Source organism: Taudactylus pleione, unplaced genomic scaffold, assembly GCF_031769625.1.
Source record: "Taudactylus pleione unplaced genomic scaffold, aTauple2 ptg000005l, whole genome shotgun sequence".
Lineage (NCBI taxonomy): Eukaryota > Metazoa > Chordata > Amphibia > Anura > Myobatrachidae > Taudactylus > Taudactylus pleione.
Window position 1 is genome coordinate 26,000,192 of NW_028284408.1, and position 26,442 is coordinate 26,026,633.

Sequence of the window (26,442 nt, forward strand, 5' to 3'; positions counted from 1 at the left end):
TATAATATACTGCAAAATGTCGCTACATTCAACTGCCCAGATTCAGTGTCTGGGAAGGCTATAGCGCTGTGTACACTGACCTGATGGTGAGGTACGCAGGGGGACTGGACCAACTGCCATCTCCGGAGATCTGCTGCTGCTCCACAGAGAAAATGGCTGCTGGAGACCTCAGATTATGCGTGGCCCGTGGAGGAAGCAGCTCAGCGACACCAGACTAAAATACTGAAAGGCGCGCTGAGCTGACGGGAGTGGCCGCTACAACAGGGAAGGCTTCCTCCCCTGTCCGGCTATTAACCCCCGGGATGCCGGCTCCCAGCGCCGCTCATTAAGTCCCTGGTGGACTAGTGGACACGCGGGGTATGCCTCCATGGAGGGGGAGCCCGCCACCACCTCCGGTCTGTCCCTAGAGACCGGAGGCCTCGGACTGCATATTACCCGTGGGCGCCACAATGTAGCGCTCCACGACTTACCTACTCCCCGTCAATCCGGCAGCAGTCCTGGGCGCCCGCACAGTCCGGCTAGTACAGACTCTGGGGTCCCGTTGAGATCCCCAGATCTGTACTGGCGTCTCAGCACCGGCGGGGTGACGGAGTAGCAGCTTGGACGTCCTATGGACAGTCCGATGCTGCCGCTCAGAAGAGTCCAAAGTAAAAATTAAAAACTTTGAACGAAAAAAAAAAATTTAAATAAAGCTTAGGGGCTGCTAATCAGCCCCCCCTGCGATAACGGTGACCCGACTCCGGTCGGGCACTAACTTAAACTGAGGTGCCTCTGGCTTGGGGGCGGTGCAATAGGGAGAGTGGACCCAGTGCATCCTGGGAGCTAAAAGCTTTAACTGCGTGGTGCCCGGATTTGGTTCCCAACCTATACCCCAAGGTCAACCCTGTGGATCCCCTATTGACCCTGAAGTAGAAAGTTTATTTTCTTTAACGCCAGTTTATTTTGGTATTATGGACTAGTAACTATGTGTCTGTTCTGGGTAAGTTACCAATTATACAACAATGAGTGCTGTAAAAATAAAAAAGGAGACAGAATATAATTGGTTACTGGTGGGTTTTTTTTATATGCAAATGCTCAGAAAATATTTCCATCTTTATTGTTTGACAGGTATACATCCATTTATACAGAACCCTGAGTGATATCATTATGCAGCTCCAGACACGAAGATCTGATACACTTACGGGCCCAGTAAAAGTGCAGATCATGCCTTATGAGATGGAAGTTTATATTACAGTGTATAGGTCAGAATGTTGGTGCTGCATGCTAACAATCATCAAAAGGCATCACTGACGTCAAAGGGAAATTAAAGAAAAAAAAAAGAAATACTTCAATTATGAAAAAAGTGAATTTTATTAAACTGTATACAATTTTCCGGACATTGCTTGTCCATTTTCAAAATATGAAAGACACCGAAGAAAACATTTAAGTAGTAAAAGACCCAATCACATTTCAGGAATAGGGAATATACATTTGGATACAAATAATGGAATTTACTCAGAGGGATGGTAAAAAATTAAAAACAACAAACATATAAAAAGTGGCATGTGACACTGCAGTCAGCCAAGTGCAAAGTATAAACAGACCTCTGTGAAATATTGTGGTAAGACCTCAATGCCATTATCTTTCATATGCAGCAAACGTATCATGGGTCACTACACTGGATCCAGACCAAAGTGCAAATGTTTGACGTTAGACACATCCAAGACAACGCCTTTCATTCCCCCTGGGATTCTGTGAGACAAGGCTGTACAATGATGAAAAAGGGATAATGGAAGTATTGTGCATGTAGTAAAAAGTTCAGAGTGACTCTGGTAAGTCCTCAATACTGTGGACGCTCCTGTCATTGGGATACAAATTTCTCACTAATATCAAATTATTGATCAGTCCCTACTAATGCCTTAAGTATTGCTGGAGAACACTGCTGTGATACAGGATGTCTCTCAAAAGTGTACGAGTCTCCACTTCCACTGCCAGATGTCACCAGTATTGCTAATCAAGATATGGAGTTGTGCAGGGCCTTTGTGTATCACTATGTGGCAGCATTGAGCTGGAGAAAACTCATGCCAATCACAGACTCTTCACACCTGCAATAATAAAATAAATAATTGGAATGAGACCTAGACTATAAACTGCACCACATTTATGTTAAATCCATCACTGAGAAATCGTACCTCCAGTTGTCACAACCAGGCACTGCAAAATGTCAGAGAGAGACACTATTCCTTTTGCGACATCATTCTCATCCACCACCACCAACCGATGCACCTAAGAGGAACAAACATGTTATAACATAGTGACCAGCTGAGCAATCAATAAACCTGTCAAAAGTTTTCTTGGTCCACAGGCAATTATATGGCGATTTACAATTCACCTCATCAACTAAAGCAAATCACCAAACACACAAATACTATGTGTCACTGAAACAATTGAATACACTTTTGTACCATCATTATTGGGAGCGTCGCCTCGTTCTTGCAAAAAGTCGTTTGGAGACTCATATATATTATATATATATATATATATATATATATATATATATATATATATATATATATATATAGGAATCATCAGTTTGCCTGGACTGACCAGTCTTGCTGGGATTTGTAGTTTCACATGTCCTGGGTGTTGCTTTTACTGCAGGCAATGGCTGCTTTGGCTTGCTGGAACTTGCAGTCCCACGATAGTATTTATTTTTTCTTAAATCATTTCACATGGTTCTCACTCAACACACTGACTTTCATTCTAAATCAACTGTCTCATCCAGTAGAATTATTTTTGGAGATTTCCTTGGCAGGATGAAGATGTTTGGCAGTATATTTATTTTTTTGTTAGTACAAATGTACAGAGCATTTTTGGAGACTGGCTGGCCAGACGAGTGTAAAATTATGTTCCGTTTCGAAATAGTTGAATCTCACATGTGTGAAACTAAGCTAATTTCCCTGCCTTGACAGAGGTCCTTTGTCATTTATGCAAAAATGAGTTAACTGCAGTCTGTAAGCTAACAGGGACTTCAAGTCCCTGCAAAGAGTATTTTTTTTCCTGTGGTAGGAACACGCTCTACTGGAGAATATCAACCATTAGTTCCAGGAAGACCATTCTGCTTAAGTAGCCAGGTTTGATATTGTAGTTGATCCAAACATAATATTCTGTATTCTGAGTTACTACTGAACATGTGCTTGTAGAAAGTATAGAGAGCCTACATTGATAAGCAGATTGCCTAGGCATAGTATGACAATCACTTCCCTAGTTCTCAGAAGGACAGCCCACCATTGCCATAATCTTGGTGAACACCCTCGGCCTTGATAAGGCGAAGGATAGAGCCCAAAACTGAAAAAGATAAGATTGTACAGCAAGTCTAAGGAGACGTTAAAATATACATCCTTGATGTCTATGGACACCATAAGCCAGGAGTGGGCAAAAAGCGTCCCTCACGCTGTTGTGGAACTACACTTCCCAGCGTGCCCTGCAACAATTTTACTATCAGGGGATGCTAAAACCGTAATTGGGGCAAGCTGGAGAGTGTAGTTCCACAACAGCTGGCGGGCTTATTTCCCACCCCTGCCATAAATTCACCTGGCTCCATGCTGTTGATGACAGACCTAAAGGACTTGATCTTGAACTTGTCCACTCAAAGCTGGAGGATTAAAGTTTCCAGGTTTTATGAAATGGTCAGCATCTGCGGTGGTAGTGACAGGGACCAATGGAGGAGATTCCATGCTGGAAGCGGGCAAGCTGATGCCGGTACTATTTTACATCATCAGCCGCTGTGCGGGTGTCAGTCAGAAAGTGGTGATGATCGTACAAAAATGAACTCTTTAAAACATAGCAAATGCTTTTAAAATGGCAACCAATGGAAGGAGAGGAACTTGAACCTTTGGATGGAGATTTAAGGTGTTCGAACTTCTGTAATGTACCTCTATCCCCTAGTTTTTTTCAGTGTCCCCCATGGATGAAAGAAAAAAAAGAAATATCTTATGGGCGCAAATGTAATCATTGCTTTACTACTACTCATGCAAACATGACTGCTTTTACCATAAAATCTGAAAATAAGTCACAACTGATGGAGGCACATATTCAATTCTAAATAGGTTTTACAATTGTGACACCTTTTGCTCCAGTATAATTATGTATTTTAACCTGAGCCAGTGTCTATAAATATGCCTCACAATACAGCATTAAAGGGGCATTTGTGCAGTGTCCATAATCATAAATAATTTGATAGGATTATGATATATGGAGTGGGGTTACAACACAAATTTGCATGACAGCAAAACAGACAAATATGAGATTACTATGGTTCATCTGACAAACATGTAACAAAAAAAATAATGTCTGAAATAAAAATATAATACCAAACAAAAGCAAATCAGTTTAAATATTGACTTTAAAAACTTATCTAGAAAAGCAGTGAAACATTATCATTACTTGGATGTAGCCTCTAGACTTCAGCACCTGCATTAAAAAATATATGCTATGTTGCAGAAATGTAGTGTTTCATAAATAGAGCCTTAGAGATAATCTCAGATGACACAATACAGGAAAATAATGGAAACAAAGAAAAAAAGCCTTGCTTGTTACCTTTGCTCTTTACCTTATCTGAATAATGTGTGAACATTGTGTGTTAGGTTATAATCAGTCATTGCAACACTTCTCCTTTACGTAGTTTTCTTCCTAGTGTATAACTGCACTATAATACATATAGCATTATTACAGTCAGGTCCATAAATATTGAGACATTGACAGAATTTTCATATTTTGGCCTCTATTCACCACCACAATGGCTTTGAAATGAAACAAACAAGATGTGCTTTAACTGCAGACTTTCAGATTTATTTTTAGGGTAAAAACATCCAAATCAGGTGAACGGTGTAGGAATTACAACGGTTTCTATATGTGCCTCCCACTTTTTAAGGGCCAAAAGTAATGGGACAAACTAAACAATCCTAAATCTAACTTTCACTTTTTAATACTTTGTTGCAAATCCTTTGCAGGCAATTACAGCCTGAAGTCTGGAACGCATAGACATCACAAGACGCTGGGTTTCATCCCTGGTGATGCTCTGCCAGGCCTCTACTGCAAATGTCTTCAGTTCCTGCTTGTTCTTGGGGCTTTTTCCCTTCAGCTTTGTCTTCATCAAGTGAAATGCCTGCTCAATCGGATTCAGGTCAGGGGATTGACTTGGCCACTGCATAACATTCCACTTTTTAGCCTTAAACTCTTTGGTTGCTTTTGCAGTATGCTTCGGGTCATTGTCCATCTGCACTGTGAAGCGCCGTCCAATGATTTCTGAAGCATTTGACTGAATATGAGCATATAATATTGCCCGAAACACTTCAGAATTCATTCTGCTGCTTTTGTCAGCAGTCACATCATCAATAAATACAAGGGAACCAGTTCCATTGGCAGCCATACATGCCCACGCCATGACACTACCACCACGCTACACTGATGAGGTGGTATGTTTTGGATCATGAGTAGTTCCTTTCCTTCTCCATACTCTTCTCTTCCCATCACTCTGGTGATCTTTGTCTCATCTGTCCATAGGATGTTGTTCCAGAACTGTAATGGCTTTTTTAGATGTTGTTTGGCAAACTCTAATCTGGTCTTCCTGTTTTTGTGGCTCACCAATGGTTTACATCTTGTGGTGAACCCTCTATATTCACTCTTGTGAAGTCTTCTCTTGATTGTTGACTTTGACACACATACATCTACCTCCTGGAGAGTGTTCTTGATTTGGCCAACTGTTGTGAAGGGGTTTTTCTTCACCAGGGAAATAATTCTTCTATCATCCACCACAGTTGTTTTCCGTGGTCTTCCGCATCTTTTGGTGTTGCTGAGCTATCCGATGCGTTCTTTCTTTTTAAGAATGTTCCAAACAGTTGATTTGGCCACACCTAATGTTTTTGCTATCTCTCTGATGGGTTTGTTTTGATTTTTCAGCCTAATGATGGCTTGCTTCACTGATAGTGACAGATCTTTGGATCACATATTGAGAGTCGACAGCAACTGACTCCAAATGCAAATGTCACACCTAGAATCAACTCCAGACCTTTTACCTGCTTAATTGATAATGAAATAACGAGGGAATAGCCCACACCTGTCCATGAAATAGCTTTTGAGTTGATAGTCCCATTACTTTTGGCCCCTTAAAAAGTGGGAGGCACATTTTGAAACTGTTGTAATTCCTACACCGTTCACCTGATTTGGATGCAATTACCCTCAAATTAAATCTGAAAGTCTGCAGTTAAAGCACATCTTGTTTGTTTCATTTCAAGACCATTGTGGTGGTGAATAGAGCCCAAAATATGAAAATTCTGTCAATGTCCCAATATTTATGCACCTGACTGTATATAGTTGTAATGGGTCATTTGAATGAGCAATCTCAGCCTTTAATTGCAGGATACTTGTCACCTTTTAGCATGGTCTCTCTAGATCAGTGTTTCCCAAACTCATTCCTCAGGGGGCACTAACAGTGCATGTTTTCCAGGTCTCCTCGTAGAATAACAAATGAAATAATTTGCTCAACCTGTGGATCTTTTAAAATGTGTCAGTGAGTAATGACTACACCTGTGCACCAACTAGGAGAAATGGAAACCACACACTGTTTAGTGCTCCCTGAGGAATGAGTGTGGGAAACACGGTTCTAGATAACGGCAATAAAGCACTGTCTGATATCAAAATTCATTCATTCCCATCTCAGGTTATAATATATTAGGTTCCTACTCCAGGTCTTCAGCAAATTATTTTGTATCTGTTTACATATATCTTCTATAGTTTAAAATAAGTCATTCAATGTGGGCTCAGACACAATATTAATCCTGCCCACTGTCATTACTTAATATATAAAATAATTCTGTGTGTGTGAGCAGACTGAACAATCATAAACAACAAATCTTTTCAGTATGTATGAATGTAAATTTATCAGATTTAGATTGTTCTTATTGTGTACAGAGTGGCAATGATTCACTAACAAAGTGCTAACCACAGTAACCCATAGCCACTAGACCAGTTTCTCAAAATCGATTCTCATTGAACCCTAACAGCGCACATTTTCAAGGTATCCTCAGGAATGATTAGTACCACTTGTAGATCTATTGTGTTAGTCAATTAACATGCATGTGCTCCAAATAGAATCAGTGTTCCCTACTCCAGTCTTCAGGGAAGCCTAACAGTGCATGTTTTCAAGGTCTCCTCACATAATTACCAGTGAAATAATTAGTGCCACCATTTAAAATGTGTTAGTTAGTAATGATTACAATTGTGCTTCAGTAAGAAGTATAAAAAACATGCACTTTTAGGGTTCCCTGAGGACTAGATTTGGGAAATGCTAAACTAGATTAGGAAAACATGCACTGTCAGGGTTCCCTAAGGACTGGAGTTGAGAAACGCCAAGCTAGATGACCAGGTAAACCATGCACTGTCAGGGTACCATGAGAACCCAGTTTGGACACTTGCTTATACCGATTTGCTCATCCTATGGAATTAAATTGTTGATCGTTTATTATGGGTTCCTGCACATATGAGGTGTGGCTATTAAATAATGAGACTGATGCAATAAATGTATGTTTAAATGTATTAAGTACAGTTTAACTCCGTAACCCTTCTATGTACTCATTCTACATCCACACAATGCTGCATTCTTATTTTCCATTGGTCAATGGCATTCTGTGTTTTCATCTTAACCTCAGGAACTGATACAAAAGGAGTTCCCTTGAGTACAAATTTGACTTTAGGGAACAGAAAGAAGTCATACGGTGCGAGGTCTGGCGATTATGGAGGGTGTTCTAGCACGGCAATCTGTTTCTTGCAAAACTGTATTGAGATAGTCTAAGGTCGATGTATCCCCACTCCCTTATAACTCACACAGCAGAGTTTATATTTTACAAGTACAGTCATTATTTAATAGCCACATGTTGTATGCATGGTGTTGTTAAAAAAAAAAAACACCCTCTCACTGGGGCAGATGTATGAAGCTCTGGAAAGTGATAAAGTGCAGAGTGATAAACGACCAACCAATCAGCTCCCAACTGTCATTTATCAAACAGCCTGTAACATGACAGTTGGTTGCTGACTGGTTGGTCGTTTATCACTTCTCGGAGCTACATACATCTGCCCCATTATGCGATAATGAAACAATTTACCTCTGCCTCAACAAGCCGGTTAATGATGGTTTCAAGAGTTTCATGCTGGTAACATTTAAGAACACCTTCAAAGTAATGAGAACGATGTCCAAGAGCCTTCGTCACTGTGATATCCAAATTATTATAAGTCTTCTCAGCTGCTAAATTCTAGGAAGCATTAAAAGGAAAAATTAATTTCTGAATATATTGACCACTAAGAGAAATTTTGAGTATTGACAGGTACTTACAATGACATCAAACTTGGAGTATATATCCACAACGCGTCCTGCCGATACAAGAAAAATGATTGGGAAACTCTCACAAATAATGAATAAAGAAAATACACCCAAATACATAGGTCCTCATGCATCATTGCAGCAGTCGCGCCAAAAAGCCCCTCTAGGCATGCCAGGTGCCATGCTACTCTGCTGGCGCCGGGCGTCTTTTGTACCAAAAATGCTTCTTAATTGTACGACTAGGACACACCAGGAGACTGCGCTACTTAATTTGATATGCAACACTTGTATGTCTCTGACTCTATATACGAAGTGATACGATGCAGTGGCTGCAGCTTTTTTTTTCCACGTCAATTTCTGTATGCAGACTCATGCGACACTTGAATACCTGTGTGCGACTATCAAATTAATCAGCAGAGTCTCCAGGGGCACTCTAGTACACGGAATTGTAAATCTACTTTACAGTTACAGCAAAGCAGGTTTTCTGTTGAAAACAAAACTACAATTTTTTTTTATTATTTTCAAGCAATCTTTACTTTTTATATTTGTATTCAATCTGCTACTGGAAGCTCACAACCAGTTTATTGAGGGGACAAGAAAAAGGTTTGGTAGCAGCAGTGAGTTGACATTTGATATTGACCTCCCACATTTTTCACTTTACTCCTAATATGCAGCTTCTATATATTACATCTTAGAAAACATGGAATTTGACGGCAGATAAGAACCACTTGGCCCATCTAGTCTGCCATTTATTTATATATAAATTACATCAATAACATTAAAACTTGCTGAGGCACTTTGACCAACTCTGCTGCTGACCCTAAATAATAGGCAGACTTGTAAGAATTCTTTCCATTAGTTTTTTTTGGACAAGGAATTATTGTTTTTTATAATTTCCCTCTTTTAAAGAGGTGCATGGGTTTTAGGAAATAAAAAGGGATAATGTTTTTCTATCTTTTTAATCCCATTTCTTGTGGAAACTCCCAAAAAAAAATAAAGAGCTTTAAAAAGGAAGACTATGGAAGAATGAAAATAATACATTTTATTTCTAATTTTGTATATGAAGTGCATTACCATTAGGGCGCTGTGCATATGAAGGCCATTACCATTACGGCTCTGTGCATATGAGTATTCTGAGTTACAAGTGTCTCAGTGAGTGTCTTCATTTACTGTATGTAGATTACAAGTGGACTGAGTATTTTACCATAATCTCCTCATCGTACATTATACGACCAGATGCATCAATGTGAACAGTACTGTATGCAACACTTGCCATTTCTACTAACCAACTAATCTCAACTCCTTCTTGGTATTTTAGCTGGTGATAATTGGATAACCAACAACAACTACTGTGTGACATTGATCCTGACAATAGGGAGTAATGATTAGCTGTAGATTAATTGACTTACTTAGAACACTATATTCAGTTGTTACATCAAGCAGAAACATTTATCATGGCTATACACTAGAGGTTATCTGCCAACTCTATGATAACATTCTTTCATGAGCAGTCACTACGTGTTGCTGAGGCGTGCATACTGTCTTAATGCTGACATCTGAGGCATTTTCAGAAGGAGACCTAAGAGGTTGGACTTTGTTAGGCTATTAGTTTATGTGTAATATTTTTTATACTTACAAATTCAGATTAGCATTATAATTGTATTGTTAGCAGTAAAGGGTTTCTGATGTTGCATTGGAGGAATGGTGTGCAAGTAGGGTGGAGTGTGGGAGTGCAGCCCAAGTCCAAGTTAGTAATTTGCTTACAGTTAACATGTCCTATCAGCTATGTACTTTGCTGTTAGTAACAGGCCGTTCAGTTACAGCTTCTTTTTCAATATATTATGAGAGTAGAAGAGTGTATATTTACCAGACTCATCCACAATAGGCAGAGCAGACACACGTCGCTGCACAAAAATTCCCAAAGCAACATAGACAGGAGTGTTGGGATGGACTAGTGCAATGTTATCGTAAGTCCCAATCTGCAGTTCCTTTAGAGTTTGATTCACAAAAGCTGGTTTCTCCAGTTCACACATCTGTAAATAAAGCCAGACAATAAGCGGTGAAATAGCCAAGTGCAGACAGAGCAGGGGTGATGGGAATGTTAGAGAAACTCACAAATAGCTTGAGGAACTTAAGAATCCGTTTATGCGTTAAAATATACAGGGTATTTCCGGAGTCTGGAGAAATCACTGGTAGACGATGAATACGATTCTTAATCAGTGAGGAGACTGCATCATACAGGCTAAAAGAAATAAACAAAACGACAAACATGAGTAAGAATACTTACATGAACAGAAAACAAGACTGAGTGGGCACAAGGTCAGTACTCACCTAGCATTTGGAGATATGCTCACTAAAGGCTTGAAAGAATCTTGCAAATACAATTCTGAAGAACACAGACAAACAATTAGAACACAAATCTGTCTACTGCAATAATTAGAAAATGGATGACCTACAAGTGTAGCATATCCATTTATCAGCAGGTGTAGTCATAGCAGATATGAACCCAGTAATTACTCACCTCTCCAAGTCTCTATCTTATGCTCCTCAAGCTCATAAATCTGAACCTGAAACACAATGAGCAAGTTTATCATTATTATTGGACCCTCCTGCTAGTCAGACTGAAAGAATAAATATACTAATGTCACTAAGAAAAAGGAAAATAAATGTGTGTGCTGTGCAAGACACCATCATCTAAGTAATTAAAAAAACAAACATGTATAGTCCTTGCGCCAAAGAGTATGGGTATAGATAAAATAGCAAATGTCCGTTTGCACAAAGTACCACCTTGTTTCTTCTTAAGGATACGGTAATTCTTCACACTCCTCTTATTAGGGGAATAAACCCCAAGTAATCAAGCAAGGACGAAAAATATATAAAAAAAAAAAAAAAAAGGGAGAGAAAAACTCCTCAGTGATTTTACCACTAAAATCCCTTTCTCCGATTCCACAGGGGACACTGGAGTGCAAGACACTGGGGTATAGACAGGTGTATGAGTGAAGCTGGCACTTTAAATGTATAAGTGTGAGCAACTCCTCCCCCTCTATCCCCCAGAAGCCCCAGTTTGGGAATTGGAGACGGAACAGAATCAGAACACATAAACTGAGGAGAAGGAATCAAACAACACGGACGGCAAAGGCCGAACAGAAACACACACAACAACAGAATGTAGTCGTCAACATGTGTAACAGAAGAAAACACAATGGCAGGTGAAGCAGTGCTGGGAGGGCGTCCAGTGTCCCCTATGGAATCGGAGAAAGGGATTTTACTGGTAAGTACCAAAATCCTATTTTCTCCTTCATCTACCAGGGGACACTGGGGACGTCCCAAGATATTACTCCCCCGGGTGGGAGAGCCCTGAGAAACCTGCAAAACTCTGAGACCAAAAGAAGATTCTGAGGTCGCAAGGGTAACAAAAAGAGAAAAGAACAGAAAATGCAGACCCTGGTGATGCACAGAAAAACAAAGTTGCTGAGGCGCCATGACAGGCAACCCAAGAAGACCCACCGCCGAGCGCAGAATATAAAACCGGCGAAGCCGGGCACTAGCAACATACACATGTCGGATGGCCGTACGGAGCCATGTGGCAACAGCTGAATATAAGCAGACCAAGCACATTTAGCAGCACCAAAAAGGCCAAATCAGGAATCAGTCTTCCGCAACGCTGCAATATGGATCACCAATATCCGAAGAGCCCGCACAAATCCACGGTGAGGGAAGACAGAGGCATCCGACAGCGGAATCACCATCGGCTGGTAGATGTAGAAAGCTGAAACCACCTAAGTAAAGAGACTGTCTGGAACAAAGCTCCGCACGTAAATCACGAAAATCAGATAAGGAGGCCGACCAGAGAGAGCTCTAGACCTCAAAGACCCGCTTATCCGAAGTCAAGTTTAATAGGAGAACCGGCTTCCAAGAGTGGAGTTTTAGTTCCACGTCCCTCAAGTCGAGAACAGAGAAACTGGAGGAACTGCAGAACTAGGTTAAGGCCCAATGGAAATGTAGGCGGGACAACATAGACTGTACTAAGAGCACTTCCTGAAGAAATGATTGAATCTGAGAGAAAAAAAGCCAGGCGGCACTGAAAAAGGAAAATATGTGGCGAATCAGATATTACACCAGTAAGAACAGAAACTACACTTGATCTTAGCCAGAAGACCGAGAAGCGTTTATAGAATATAGAAAAAAAAAAACTCCTACAGTTTACTAACATGAAAGGAAGTACCCTACAGGGACAGATGCCTGCCAATATAGGCATTATGTCAGAGCGTGTAGATGCACAGTGAGCTTGTCATTCTTATAATTTAATCTGAGACAAAAGCGGCTGCCGCAAGCCCCTTACCTGCAAGTGACCGGAACCACCTGGTCTCTTTGTGGACTTTCACTGACCCATGTTCAATGTTGTCAATAACCTCATGCAGGTAGAGTACCAGCAGTTTCCATAGGATGTCTGAGACCATATGTTTACAACCTGGGCTATAGACTGGAGCTGCGTCAGTAAGGCCTCGCCCTGTTGTTGTTGTAGGGACGTGTGATCACACCAAGGTACCGCAGTCTATAACTCAGAATGAGAACAGCGCCAAACTAGAATTCTTCATGTACTCACATGGGATGAGAACGACTACCCATGGTCTAAAGGAACTGGTTCAGAGGAGAGACCAGGCCATACAACCCAATATTGGGATGTATATAAACATACTCTACACTGGATAAGAGAGACCTTGACGGAAGGAGGGGAGGAAGACGAAGATATACTCTAATTAATGCGTGGAGAGCAATCTCCTCTCGCATCTCTGAGTTCTAAAATTCCATCTAAAATATGGTACCCAGATAGGTGCGAATTGTGATGTGTAACTACTACACCACCTAGTATTCATCTAGTGATATCATCAGTGGTAGCAGAGGAAGGTTCCACTCCAAGAACCTGAACCAATTACTGATACACAGTGCGATCTACACCCTCGTCATTTCTAAGAGAGATAGTGCTCTATTTACTACAATCCACATTTTGAATGCAGATTGTAGTGTGATATTACACTCAGCCAATATCACAGGGATTTACTAAAAATCCCTCGCAGGGACAGAGCTTGCGATAAAGCGTTGTCCCTGCGAATCCCCTCCACACACTAATCACAGTATTTTAGAAAAAAATACCGTGACAAGTGTCCGCGCATTAACCGACCGGCCGCCACTAAGCCCCCCGCGCGCGATCGTGACCCCCCCCTCGCTTAATTGCACTTACCTCCGGTGATCGGGCTCCGGTGATGTCCTTTAAACACTCTATATTAAGAAAATAGTAAGAACTTGCGCTAGAAAATCCAATGGTGCTGCACTGACAGCGAGGATGGTCACCAACACCCTCTATAAACCAGAGTACAAAACTTGCAGTTAGGTGCACTCCTCTGGGGTACGGGGATTCCCAAAATACCGGAAATTCCAAGATGCCCTTATTAGTGGTAATATTCCAAAATACTCATAAAATATCACAAATCTTCTCAACCTCTTTGGATAAAATCACTTCTTCAATTGAGTATATACATACAGTCAGGTCCATAAATATTGGGACATTGACAAAATTTTCAGATTTTGGCCTCTATTCACCACCACAATGGTTTTGAAATGAAACAAACAAGATGTGCTTTAACTGCAGACTTTCAGATTTAATTTGAGGGTAATTACATCCAAATCGGGTGAACGGTGTAGGAATTACAACAGTTTCAATATGTGCCTCCCACTTTTTAAGGGGCCAAAAGTAATGGGACTATCAACTCAAAAGCTATTTCATGGACAGGTGTGGGCTATTCCCTCGTTATTTCATTATCAATTAAGCAGGTAAAAGGTCTGGAGTTGATTCTAGGTGTGACATTTGCAATCAGTTGCTGTCGACTCTCAATATGAGATCCAAAGAGCAGTCACTATCAGTGAAGCAAGCCATCATTAGGCAGAAAATCAAAACAAACCCATCAGAGAGATAGCAAAAACATTAGGTGTGGCCAAATCAACTGTTTGGAACATTCTTAAAAAGAAAGAATGCACCAGAGAGCTCAGCAACACCAAAAGACCCGGAAGACCACGGAAAACAACTGTGGTGGATGACAAAACAATTATTTCCCTGGTGAAGAAAAACCCCTTCACAACAGTTGGCCAAATCAAGAAAACTCTCCAGGAGGTAGATGTATGTGTGTCAAAGTCAACAGTCAAGAGAAGACTTCACAAGAGTGAATATAGAGGGTTCACCACAAGATGCAAACCATTGGTGAGCCACAAAAACAGGAAGACCAGATTAGAGTTTGCCAAACATCATCTAAAAAACCCATTACAGTTCTGGAACAACATCCTATGGACAGAGGAGACAAAGATCAACTTGTACCAGAGTGATGGGAAGAGAAGAGAAGGAAAGGAACTGCTCATGATCCAAAACATACCACCTCATCAGTGAAGCATGGTGGTGGTAGTGTCATGGCGTGGGCATGTATGGCTGCCAATGGGACTGGTTCCCTTGTATTTATTGATGATGTGACTGCTGACAAAAGCAGCAGAATGAATTCTGAATTGTTTCGGGCAATATTATATGCTCATATTCAGTCAAATGCTTCAGAAATCATTGAACGGCGCTTCACAGTGCAGATGGACAATGACCCGAAGCATACTGCAAAAGCAACCAAATAGTTTTTTAAGGCTAAAAAGTGGAATGTTATGCAATGGCAAAGTCAATCCCCTGACCTGAATCCGATTGAGCATGCATTTCACTTGATGAAGACAAAACTGAAGGGAAAATGCCCCAAGAACAAGCAGGAACTGAAGACATTTGCGGTAGAGGCCTGGCAGAGCATCACCAGGGATGAAACCCAGCGTCTGGTGAGGTCTATGCGTTCCAGACTTCAGGCTGTAATTGCCTGCAAAGGATTTGCAACAAAAGTATTAAAAAGTGAAAGTTAGATTTAGGATTGTTTAGTTTGTCCCATTACTTTTGGCCCCTTAAAAAGTGGGAGGTACATATAGAAACCGTTGTAATTCCTACACCGTTCACCTGATTTGGATGTAATTACCCTCAAATTAAATCTGAAAGTCTGCAGTTAAAGCACATCTTGTTTGTTTCATTTCAAAGCCATTGTGGTGGTGACTAGTGGCCAAAATATGAAAATTCTGTCAATGTCCCAATATTTATGGACCTGACTGTATATATTCTTCAGCTTGCATCTGGCATGGCGTTCTCTTCAGGCCATACAGTTCCAGATATCCGCACTTCCCATCATATCTATTCTTCAACTGAGCAGAGCACCACACGTAATCCCAGAAAGAGGGATCCAGCAGGTATATTAATAGTCTTGAACGCAGAGTAACTGGTTTTTAACAGGAACACACACAATGAGGTGTGGACTCAAGGCAAGACAACCTCAGATCACTGCCAAAAATTCACCCTACTAGTCAGAAGCTGACAGAGAACCGGGACCTGTGGCGAGAGCAGCAACAGCAGAAAGTTATTTATGCGCGCTCCCGGGCCGGCGCTCAGCTGCTTTCTGTCTTCTGTAGACAAAAAATAGCCTGCAGCCCTGGGAATAGCCCCTAAAAACGAACTGTGTCAAAAAAAAATAATAAAAAAATAGGGACACCAAAAAAAAACTGGGGAAGAGTTGTTAAAAATAGCGAAATAGGTTCAGGGGAATTCTGTAAGTATGTGGCAGGTGTTTTCTAGAATAGGCTAAAAATATGCTAGAACCCATTTTCATGTACCCCAAATTTGATGGGACCACTTTTAAAAATGAAAAAAAAAAAAAAAAGCTAAGTGCTCTTCTGCATCTTCAATGTCGGGAAAAAAAAAACACCTGCAGCAGCTATTTAAAAACCCGACTTTCTTCTGCAGTCAAAATTGGGGGTACCCATAGTGATCCCCCAGGTCTGGACATCTTTAGGGGGGTTCCGGAAATTCACGTTTTTTTTCCGCAGATCCATATTCACCAGGTCCCGTTTTCGCTACTTGTAAATTTAATACGGGGATAAGCGGGCACGCGCCCGATACTTTATCCCCACTCTAACCTCCGATGTGGAGCGAAATGTCCAGCATGGACTTTTCGCTTCCTAATTGAATACGGGCACAAATCTCCCCTCAGCAAACACTCAATTGCAGCTGAGCATCTCCAACTAATTAGGAGAAAGGGGGATAGGCAGCCCAGGCAACAAGTAAAAGTAAAGTGCAATTTAACTCCTACACACCTGGTAGTTAAGGGTAAAAATTTTGCAATAGCAGTGATAATTATAACAAACAAAAATAAAACTTGCAGGAAAACAATGGAAACAATGCACTTGTTTAGCTGGTGTACTGGATTTGGTGAGGTAGCGGTCCTGTACCAGGGAGCACACAAACCATAATATAAGATCTTACGAGCAGGGCCCTCTACCCTCTTGTGCTTCTCCACACTTTAGTTTCATATACTTCTTACTCACCACTAGGGCACCCTAACACTTGGTTGCTTATGCTCAGTTGCTTATCTGGGTGTTATGGTCGCTAATGTAGCAATATATATTATCCATGTCCTGGTCCTGTATTGTATTGTTCTGTAAGTCGCTTGTCAACAATTTATTTATGTACTAGGTAAGGCGCTGCAGAACACTTATGGCGCCATATAAATGATAATAATAATATTAAATCCTGAGCCGACAGGCCTGCTGAACAGGATTTACATGACACCAGCCTGAGACCAAGAGGCCAAACAGGATTTACATGATACCAGTGCAGGAGGCTCAAACTCCTTTGCAGGTGCTGGAGAGGTGGCTGTTTACAACAGACAACACACAAACCATCTTGCACAAAATCCTGCTCTGTATCACAGGTATAAGGTATAAATGCAATGTGACAGTCTTCACAAGTAAATGTGAAAAGACAAATGAAAAACCCCACACACCTGTACAGAGGGATGAGGAGAAACACAGTGATAGATATATCTGACAGTTTAGAAATAAAAGGCAGTCTCAATATAGCAAGCTAGCATTAAAGTCACATACAATGCATATATATTCTAATGGGCTCTGAATCAAATGACCAACCCCAGGGGCTTGGTATGATATAGAACACTGTATACCTGACCAAAGGGAGAGGCATACAGGGAGACTGACCCACACCTCTGAGAACCAACAGCTTTCAGCAGAGCACCATAGGTGGACTGTGAGCGTCTCAATACACAAGGTCAGAAATAACAAACCAGACGCGGAAACCCACACAGGAAGTTGGGGGAGGAGCGGCCGGGGGAGCGCCCATCTCCCCATAGCTGCACTAACGGCACAGGTATGATGGCCTCAGAGTAGTAGACGATACTAGTGCGTCTACTACCCATCCCCGATGTCAGACTGTAAGGTCCAGGCGGTCTTAGGGAGGACGCGGCTAGCGGGCCCTCACTAGCAGCAGCCTCCGGTGAGTCTCCTACACCGGAAGCCAGGACTGCAGCGCACGTCAACAAGGAATCGCCCTTACCTTGTCATCTCCTTGGATCAGATTGCATACCCCAAGGTAGTTCCTGTGGACCCTATGAAACCTGAAGAAGAAATCTGAGGTTGGGCTATATAGCCAGACTTCTTGTTTACATAGATGACCAACACTGCTCTATTTTACCTTACCCAGTGATGTAGCTAGGAACCAAAGCTTTTTAAGGCATGATTCATGGATGAACTTCTATTTCCCCACTCTGCCAACTATTGGCTCCTGCCAATAAGTGAAAAAGGAAGGGGGTACCTCACAGGAAAGAATCCTCATTTGATACAAGGACAGGTAACATAGGGAGACTTGTCCAAAAGAAGAGCACTTATTTATGTCTGCATATTTATGGACAAATTCAAGTATTACTTCGGACTATCGGGAACAGGCAAAACTTACCATGGAAGATTTATAGTATCGATGGAGTATATTGATGAAGTCTGTGATGGTAAGCATGCCTTTATTGGGAAAGAAGAAAAGGAAAAAAGTCAAATAACAATGTACAATTTTTTAAACCATTGTTTCTGAGAAAATCTGGTGGCCTACCTACAAAGCTTTGCTTCTTGCTATCCCACAAAGGTGCTGCCCTTACACCATTGCTGACCAGGGCAAAAAATGCCTTTTTCACCTGCAAGGTACAATAGAATTTAAATCCCAAGGCTTTCAAGGAAAGGCCTGGAAGGTGGAAATATGTTAAGATTGCTCACCTGTAGTGATGTATCAAACACAACAAGCTTTGAGCTGATTGGGACGAGATCATAGCATTTGTGGTTCTTCATAAACCTTGTATACACTCCACTCTCCGATTCCAACCCTGAGGATAAAGAGGAAAATAAGTCTAAAACAGACTACTAAAGCACCATGCGTATTGCTTGGGTACACTATCAAATGTCTTTACCTTCTGAAGGAAACAAACATTTTCCTTCGACACTGGGTTCAATCACAACAGATCCCTGAAATATAAGAATATAGGAAACATGATCAAAACCAGACTGTACCACCAGAAAATCTAGCACTAAATGTGTTCATGGCACCTAGAAATAGTCCACCATTTACTCTTTCACTACCAGAGGTTTTATGGAATCGGCATGAAAACCCAACGCCGGAAGCCCGAACGCTGAAGATCCCGACGGGTGGTAAGTAAACTATCCCTACCCCTCCCCCCCTAACCCTCCCTCTTTGGTGCCTAACCGTAACCTCCCCCTTCCGCACCCTAAACCGAACCCTCAAAGGGGGGTGCCTTCCTTACTGTAAGCCTAACCCCACCCCTCCCACCCCCCCATACCCACGGTCCGGACGATCAGGATGCCGATGCTGGTATCCTTTGGGATATCAGCGTTGGCATTTTACTGGGCGGCGGGATTCCAGTGTCGGCATTTCGTCCGCCGGCAATTTGACTACATCCTGGTTTACACCCGACATGGCCAAGCTAAATGTTATACTAATGGAATTGCACAACCTGAAGTTATTATATGAACTACAGCAAAGAGAGTAGGAGCACATATGAAAATACATAATACTCATCCTATTAGCCACAGTGTGTTACTCTACCCTTGCCCCTGTACTCTTCCCTCCCTGTCTGTGGTCATCCTGCGATGTCTTGTATTCATGATATGTACTATGCAATGATTAGCTGTTATATAATGTACACTATTTGTTTTTAGGTCTACCCCATGTTCAGCCTGGTGTACACTTTATGGCGATTACTAAGTATAGGTAGAGCCAAAGTGGACATTAATCCTTTCTTCCATCTAATGCACCTAACATTGCCTGTATTATCCGTCCTACATAACATTTTCCTACTCGAGAAGCCTGATCCTTCCCTTACTATCTGCGCTCGTCTCCATCTGCACATCATGACTGCCCCGTCATGCATCACCCTTTCCTAAACCAACACAATCACAAGGCCTCCAAGAGATCTACAATATTTCGCTTTAAAAAAATAATTAAAAAAACAACACTATTCTTCTCCCTTAAAATTGGGGAGAGGTGATTAATAGTGGATTGATAGAAATATCTTCCATAATGGTTATAGGAATTCCTCTTATTTTACATTAAAAGATGTATTTTGTCATTGTTATTCAGAATAAACACAAAATACTCAGTAATATTACACAGCTAAACAAAGTAGAAATTCCAAAGCTTTTCCAGAATTGCAAACAAAAATAAGGAAATCTAGAAAGGGACTATCCAGGACTGCGGCCAAGGATACATTTAAGTTTATTGGAAAAAAAACAAGGTATCAAATGGGGACAAAATAGTTTCTTGGGCACATTCTTGCTTATATACAGCTCATTTAAGTAAGGAATTGATCCATCCAGCACCTTTTGGTTGAGACATAAGAGTTTCACCACACTGGATTCAAGAACCCTAAATTGAACCCAGATTGAACTAATGGTGCATACACACAGTACAACCTGCACAAGCAAAGATATCGCTGATAGATTTCCATCCAACTTTCTGTAGTGCAGTGCAAACGATTTTGGGTAGATCTATATGATAGATATTTCAGTGAAGTCATATCATTACAGGCAAATCTTGACAAAATCGACCAACTTGGTCTGCATGTATGGTTGGCCATAGATATCGTTAGCTCTTATGCAGGATCGCGCATCGTTGGTCGATCGTTCACCGCATAAAAATGAACGATTTATTGTTGAACGATATCGTTCAGGGAAATCGTCCCGTGTGTATGCAGCATAAGTGTTTATTCTTCTATAAAAAGATATCCACTTCTTAAATCAGCGTCAAAGAAACGAATAACTTTGCACTGGCTACTTTCTTGGCACCTCTGTTTATATGAAACCAAAGGATAGTAACATATTACATGCCAACACCCAGAGGCACTGAAGAACAGTTTACCAATATCTCAATGCCTGTGTACTTTGTGTAAAAATACTTTTGCGATGGACCAACCACTTTCAATGTGTGAACATTTTAAAGTGAGGGGGGAATCATCCAACGTCATTCAAAGATGTCTGTTGAAAGCTGAGCAACATTTAATACAAACCGCTCGAACAAAGGCCACCCAAAATGATAGGTCTGAGTACTACAGAATAGGATACATGAGCTCCACGATAGTAAAAGTGATAAAATAATAGATACACATTTAGGGGCCTATGTATCAAAGCTTGATGAGATAAAATTGAGAGTGCTAAATTACCATCTTCTAACTTACATTTTATAGGCGGTGTTTGAAAAATGAGTTAGGAGCTGTTTGGTTAATACTTTCTCTCACAATTTTATCTCACATCCAGCTTTGATACATAGGCCCCTTAGGGTCAGTAATCAAAGAAAGACTTCTGATATCATACCACGTGGTCTAAAACATGCTTATAGACTGTGCCCTGTATCTACCTGAGGTGGTAACCATGTTTGGATGCTTTTACAAAAAGAGTGACAAAGGACACTGTTGCTCCATGGAAGCTGAAAGAGGGAAAACCCCTCTTATGGTTTCCTTTGAGCCAGCAGCTTTGATATTTAGAGTTTATTATGGATATCAAATCAATGCAGTGCAAGAGAATATCAGATTTAATCTTTTGAAAAAAGGCGATGCGGAACCCTTGTGTCGCCATAATAAAAATAATAATGGTCTTTCGTTTATAAGTATTCTATCCCAGAGGGACTCTCTTAATCTTTGAAGTTATAAACTATTTTTCTTTACGTGCTATAGGTTGTGTACATTTAATAATCTAGCAGGGTGAACATAGTGTACTTCAAACGAAACTCAATTTTAGTGGAGTAATAAATGTAAAAATAAAAAAATAATGTATATATTTTACTCGGGGTACACTCATTAATTATGAACATTTGTATAAATGTCACCTTTTTGCTGGATTGCAGGATGTAGGGCTATCATTATTTACTATATAGGAGCCTTTGAAATAGTCATAACCATCTATGGATTATGTACTTTCATTTCCTTTATATGTGCAGTTCACTCGACATGCAAGTGTCAAGGCTTACTTGCTTACTTACTTAATAGCATAGTGTATACAGCCCCCGGTGGCTTTTGCCACTTTTGGGTTCAATGGTTTTCCCTTTCTAGCAGAAATATTTTAATATTTACTTTACCGAAGATTAATGTCTGTGGGGTTTTGCATATTTACTCATGCTTGCATCCCATTGTGGAACCTATCTACATGTGAGTATGTGATGTCATCACTGTGTGCCCACAAATGTTCTTCATTAGCCCTAATTGTCATATATAGATGAAGCTGATGAGTAGATCATACATGCTTCTATTCCTGCTGCACTGTATTTTCTGGTCTTGACAAAAGGTCCTACAATAGGACTGAACTGTTGATTAAAATTTTACTTTGATGTGATAAAGGTTAACTTTGTTTCTTAAAGGAGAGTGTCCCTCTTTATTTTTATATCTAACCAGCATAAAGGACTTGTGTACAGAAATACAAACCTACACCTTGGGGTATATTTACTAAAGTGAGAGTTTTTAGAAACGAAAATGTTGCCTATAGCAATCAGATTCTAATGCTGGCCATAAAACTGCACAATTTCGGGCCGATTTTCGACGAGTCGTACGATGAATCATGTAGAACTCGTGTATTTTTTTTTAGTAGGATACGATCCGATGCGCACTCCCGCAGCTCCTAAAATGGACCGTATGATCAGATGTGCAGCCCATATGATGGTGCATCGTATCGTGTGCAGATCGTACCATGTATTATGTGCATGCGATGCATCGTGCGTCCACTTATCAGGAAAAACTCATTGAAATTACATGAGTGCGTGAGGCACACGACTGATCGTACGACAGATCGTGTGCAAAGAAAAACAACAAATCGTGCCGCCGGGACTGCCAGGGAGCTCCGGGGACTCGTGAAGTGAATCTTATCTAATGCTGGTCGTGCAGGTGTATGGGCAGCATAACTATTATCTTCTAGAAGGTGCTAGATAAATGTTAAGTAGAATCTGATTGGTTGTTATGGGCACTTTAAAAACTCACTTTAGTAAATATACCCCCTTGTGATAAATTGGGCATGTGCAAGCCGTGCAAGTTAGCTGATGAACTAAGTAGCTGATAATACTATCTTGTATTAGCATTACCACAAATGTGTGCAACTGCAGATAGATCACAAAACAAACATGCATCAAACACCTAAAAACCATACAGAGTCCAAAAAATTAATATCACATTGATATTATACAAAACAGGCAATGTAGGGCTGCCTGTTTGCAGTCTTTTTTTATTTTATTTTGTTTTGCCTATTAGCTCACTTTAGATCGTGTTACTGATTAAGCACCAAACGTATTCTTATATTTTTATGGTTTTACCTCCATCTATGATATGTAACCCTAGTTTCACCAATTACAGCAGTCTAATAGTGATCTTTAAGGCAAGTTCTAATTAACAAATTAATCATATTTGCGATATTTTAACCAAAATGCTACTTGCTCTGTATGTAACCTGTACAGTGTTTTCCATATAGAGACGTTATTCGCGCTTTAACCGTCAAGATGAAATAATGTGTTTGTGATCACGAAGGCAACACAATATTTTCATATACAAAATACCTGTCGGCAAGTACATTTAATTGGTTGTTTTGCCTTAGGACAGACAAACCCGCTTTTGTGGGCATCACAGAGGAAAATCCTACCCATCTGATGCATTTTGGAATTCATTGTTATTTAACTATATATAGGAAACGCTTGAAGTACTCAAGATAATTGCTAAGAATTGTATCAACATGCCTCAAAAGAACAGTTTTAGTTGAAGAAAAAAAGGAAATAAAGTTACCTCCTAAATGCCTGCACTGCACTATATTATAGAAAATCTCAGTGGCATTTTGAGATGCTTACTATCGGTTTTTCAAGCTCTGAGTAAGCATTAGAACCTCTATACCTTTCAGCAGACTAGCTTCTGGTCTACACTGTAATGCCTTCTTTTTGCTTTCATTTATCCTAGACCTAGGACAACGGCACCAGGTTTCACTGGGAGGAGTGTCCAACACTGAATACAGATCTATATATTGTGTGTGTAGCATATCAGTATCATAAAAACAAGGAGCCTGAACAAATTACTTTGGCATTTGGGAGAAACCGTAACAAAATGTTCTCGCATTATATGACAACTTGTGATAATAGACCTATAACTACCACTGCAGGAAATTAAAGTTATAAGTTTCCACAAACACTAGAAATATAAATTGGATACAATCAGCACCTTGTGGTCACATAATAAGAGCGAATTCTCCTGATCTGTAGCACAACAGTTATGCTACTGGGGGATACTCAGCCTTAGGGTGGAGATGTAACAAGCCTTTCAGAGAGATTAAGAGCCGTATTCAATTTGAGCGGACCCGCGATACTTTTCCGCCTCCCGGACTTTTCGCCTACTTCGCCTGTTTTGCAGGCGGAAAAGTATCGCGCATATTGAATTTGAAAGTACGCGAAAACGGGACCCGGCGAAACTTAAACAAGCAGAAAGTCCTGTCAGATTTGGGGAAATCAACCTGACACCCCCCAAAAGATGCTCTGACATGGGGGTTAGTTATGGTTAACCCCAATTTGGCTTGCTGAAGGTATTTGGTGTTTTTAAACGGGCTCAATAGCTGCTAAATAGCGTTTTTGTATAAGTGGTGCAGAATAGTATTCAGGAGGTTTTTTTGCAGAAAATAACTTATCCCAGCAAATTTGGGGTACTTGAAAATGGGGGACAGCATAAAAGTTGCTGAAGCTCAGTTTTAAAAAACGTGAAAAATCCAACTCCCGCAATGAAAAAAACACCTGGGGCATACTTGGGGACCCCCTGGAGTCTAGTTAGCTAGTTTTTAACTTTGTCCCTCAACTTTTTTTTTCTCCCCCAAATTGAAAGTGATTTTTTGAGATGTTCTTAAAAAAAAAAAAAAAAACTTTTGACACAGTTTACCTTTGGGGGACTGTCTTAAGACTGCACGGGGATTCCCACAAAGTTGTACCACAAAACCCCAATTCTGCACTTTATTCCGCCTGCTATTCATAGGCGAAACTTTTTCGCCTATTACATTACACTGACTTTCCGCCTCTTTGAAATTGAATATGGCGATACTTTTCCGCCTGGCGAAATGACGTCCAATTCCGGCTTTTCGCTCCAAATTGAATACGGGTCAAAGTACCAACCAAGTTCTGTCATTTTACTGTGTTGATACTTTCTCTGTCACCTAAGCATTGATACATCTCCCACTGAGTCAGCTCATTAAATTACATCCCTCACGGCTAGCGAGATGGATATATATATCTGTTCCATGAAATCTGTTATCCTCCAGCTGTTGTGGAATTACAGTACATGTCCCAGTATACAGTCAGCAGGATAACAAGTGAGGAAGACACGCCAGGAGCATACACAGCGATCACTATAAGCCATACGGAGTGAGGGAGACAGGCCAGCCGCACACCCTAGCAGGTATTAGAAGTTATAACCCCGTCTGTGACAGCAGCAGCACAAGACCATGCTTAGCTGAAGCGCGTTATAGACAGTAGCGTTGCCTCACCACCCGCATGTGCACAGTATACACCGCCGCCCAGTCACCCTCTCTCACCGGCTCCATTACAGCTATACTGCCTCTTCATCTGTAACACACTGGGCACCTCACTTCCGGTTTTGTCTGATACGCACCTCTACTCCCGCCTCAATACGTCACACGCTGCGACCTAACTTCCAGGATACAGCAGACCGATCTGCCGCCATCTTGGATGGGGCAATCACACAAACTCACGGCACTCAGAAAGGAATATGAGAAGCAATAACAAAAAGGGCGTTCTATATGGGGTGGGGGGGATATATAGATAAATATAACTATTTATTATTCATTAAGAGACAGAAGTGTAAAAGCTATATGTTCAGAAGGTAGATCTGCACACGGAGGTTGGGGCGGGGGTTATGCATAGGATGAGGGGGGAGAAGTGATATACAGAGGAGGCGGGAGGAGAGGAACTATATACACCCACACACAGAGAAAGGGCAAGTACTATCTACCCATTCTATAGTGAGGGGTCTATCCTCAACCCAGAGAGGTAATGGGTTTCTATACACACAGGTATGGATGCCATTGCCCATCGGAAGGGCACAATCAATTTGTTGCTGCTATCGCAATGCACCTTGTGATGATTTAAGAAAGCTTGGAGAGATATACAATTGGAGATAAATAGCACCACCAAACAACTCCTGTCATTTTACAGGCTGTTTAAAAAAATGACAGGAGCTGATTGGTTGGTGCTGTTTATCTCCAATTTTCTCTCCCCAAGCTTTATTAAATCTCCCCCCTAGGGAGAGATTTTACAAACAGAGTTAGCTGATTGGTTGGTACTTTATCTCTCCACAAGCTTTCATAAATCTGCCCCTTAACCATTATATGGTTTCACCTTCAATTGTGCACACAAGCAATGGCCAGCTGTACTTCACACCTGCTCAAAAGATCTCTGTTCCAGAGAAGGAAATGTATCAAACCTTCTAGTGGAGAAGTTGTCCATAACAACCAATCACCGACCTTTCTGCCTATCATTTTATAGAATGTGCTTAGCTAGCTGCTAACATTTATTGTTTGCTATAGGCTACTTCTCCACTCTTTAGGAGGTGTGATACATTTATCCCACAGTATCAGATTGCTGGTGTATACCA

The 26,442-nt window shown here is 41.0% G+C and overlaps 1 protein-coding gene and 1 pseudogene across 2 annotated transcripts; both read right to left on the reverse strand.

The window, feature by feature from the left end:
* Nucleotides 1-1,331: 1,331 nt before the first annotated feature.
* PRKAG1 (protein kinase AMP-activated non-catalytic subunit gamma 1) lies at nt 1,332-25,447 on the reverse strand. Of its 2 annotated transcripts, none has more exons than XM_088448449.1 (13): nt 25,364-25,447; nt 18,724-18,778; nt 18,533-18,639; nt 18,372-18,453; nt 18,225-18,283; nt 10,878-10,923; nt 10,688-10,742; nt 10,472-10,598; nt 10,224-10,389; nt 8,369-8,406; nt 8,142-8,288; nt 2,172-2,265; nt 1,332-2,084 (listed from the first exon to the last, which is right to left on the reverse strand). In XM_088448449.1, exons 1-13 carry the CDS (start codon nt 25,370-25,372, stop codon nt 2,068-2,070), a joined length of 1,002 nt encoding a protein of 333 aa, XP_088304575.1. In that variant the 5' UTR covers nt 25,373-25,447; the 3' UTR covers nt 1,332-2,067. The 2 variants fall into 2 exon arrangements, with proteins under 2 accessions (XP_088304575.1, XP_088304585.1); XM_088448459.1 differs by lacking the exon at nt 25,364-25,447 and adding an exon at nt 25,316-25,345.
* Nucleotides 12,402-12,526, reverse strand: LOC148543302 (U2 spliceosomal RNA; annotated as a pseudogene).
* Nucleotides 25,448-26,442: the final 995 nt, after the last annotated feature.

Coding starts and splice junctions, on each gene's coding strand:
- PRKAG1 (XM_088448449.1), bottom strand. Junction 10,924..18,224: donor GATACTATAAATCTTCCATG/GTAAGTTTTGCC, acceptor ATTGTGTTTCAG/GTTCAGATTTATGAGCTTGA. Junction 10,743..10,877: donor TAAGATAGAGACTTGGAGAG/GTGAGTAATTAC, acceptor TGTGTTCTTCAG/AATTGTATTTGCAAGATTCT.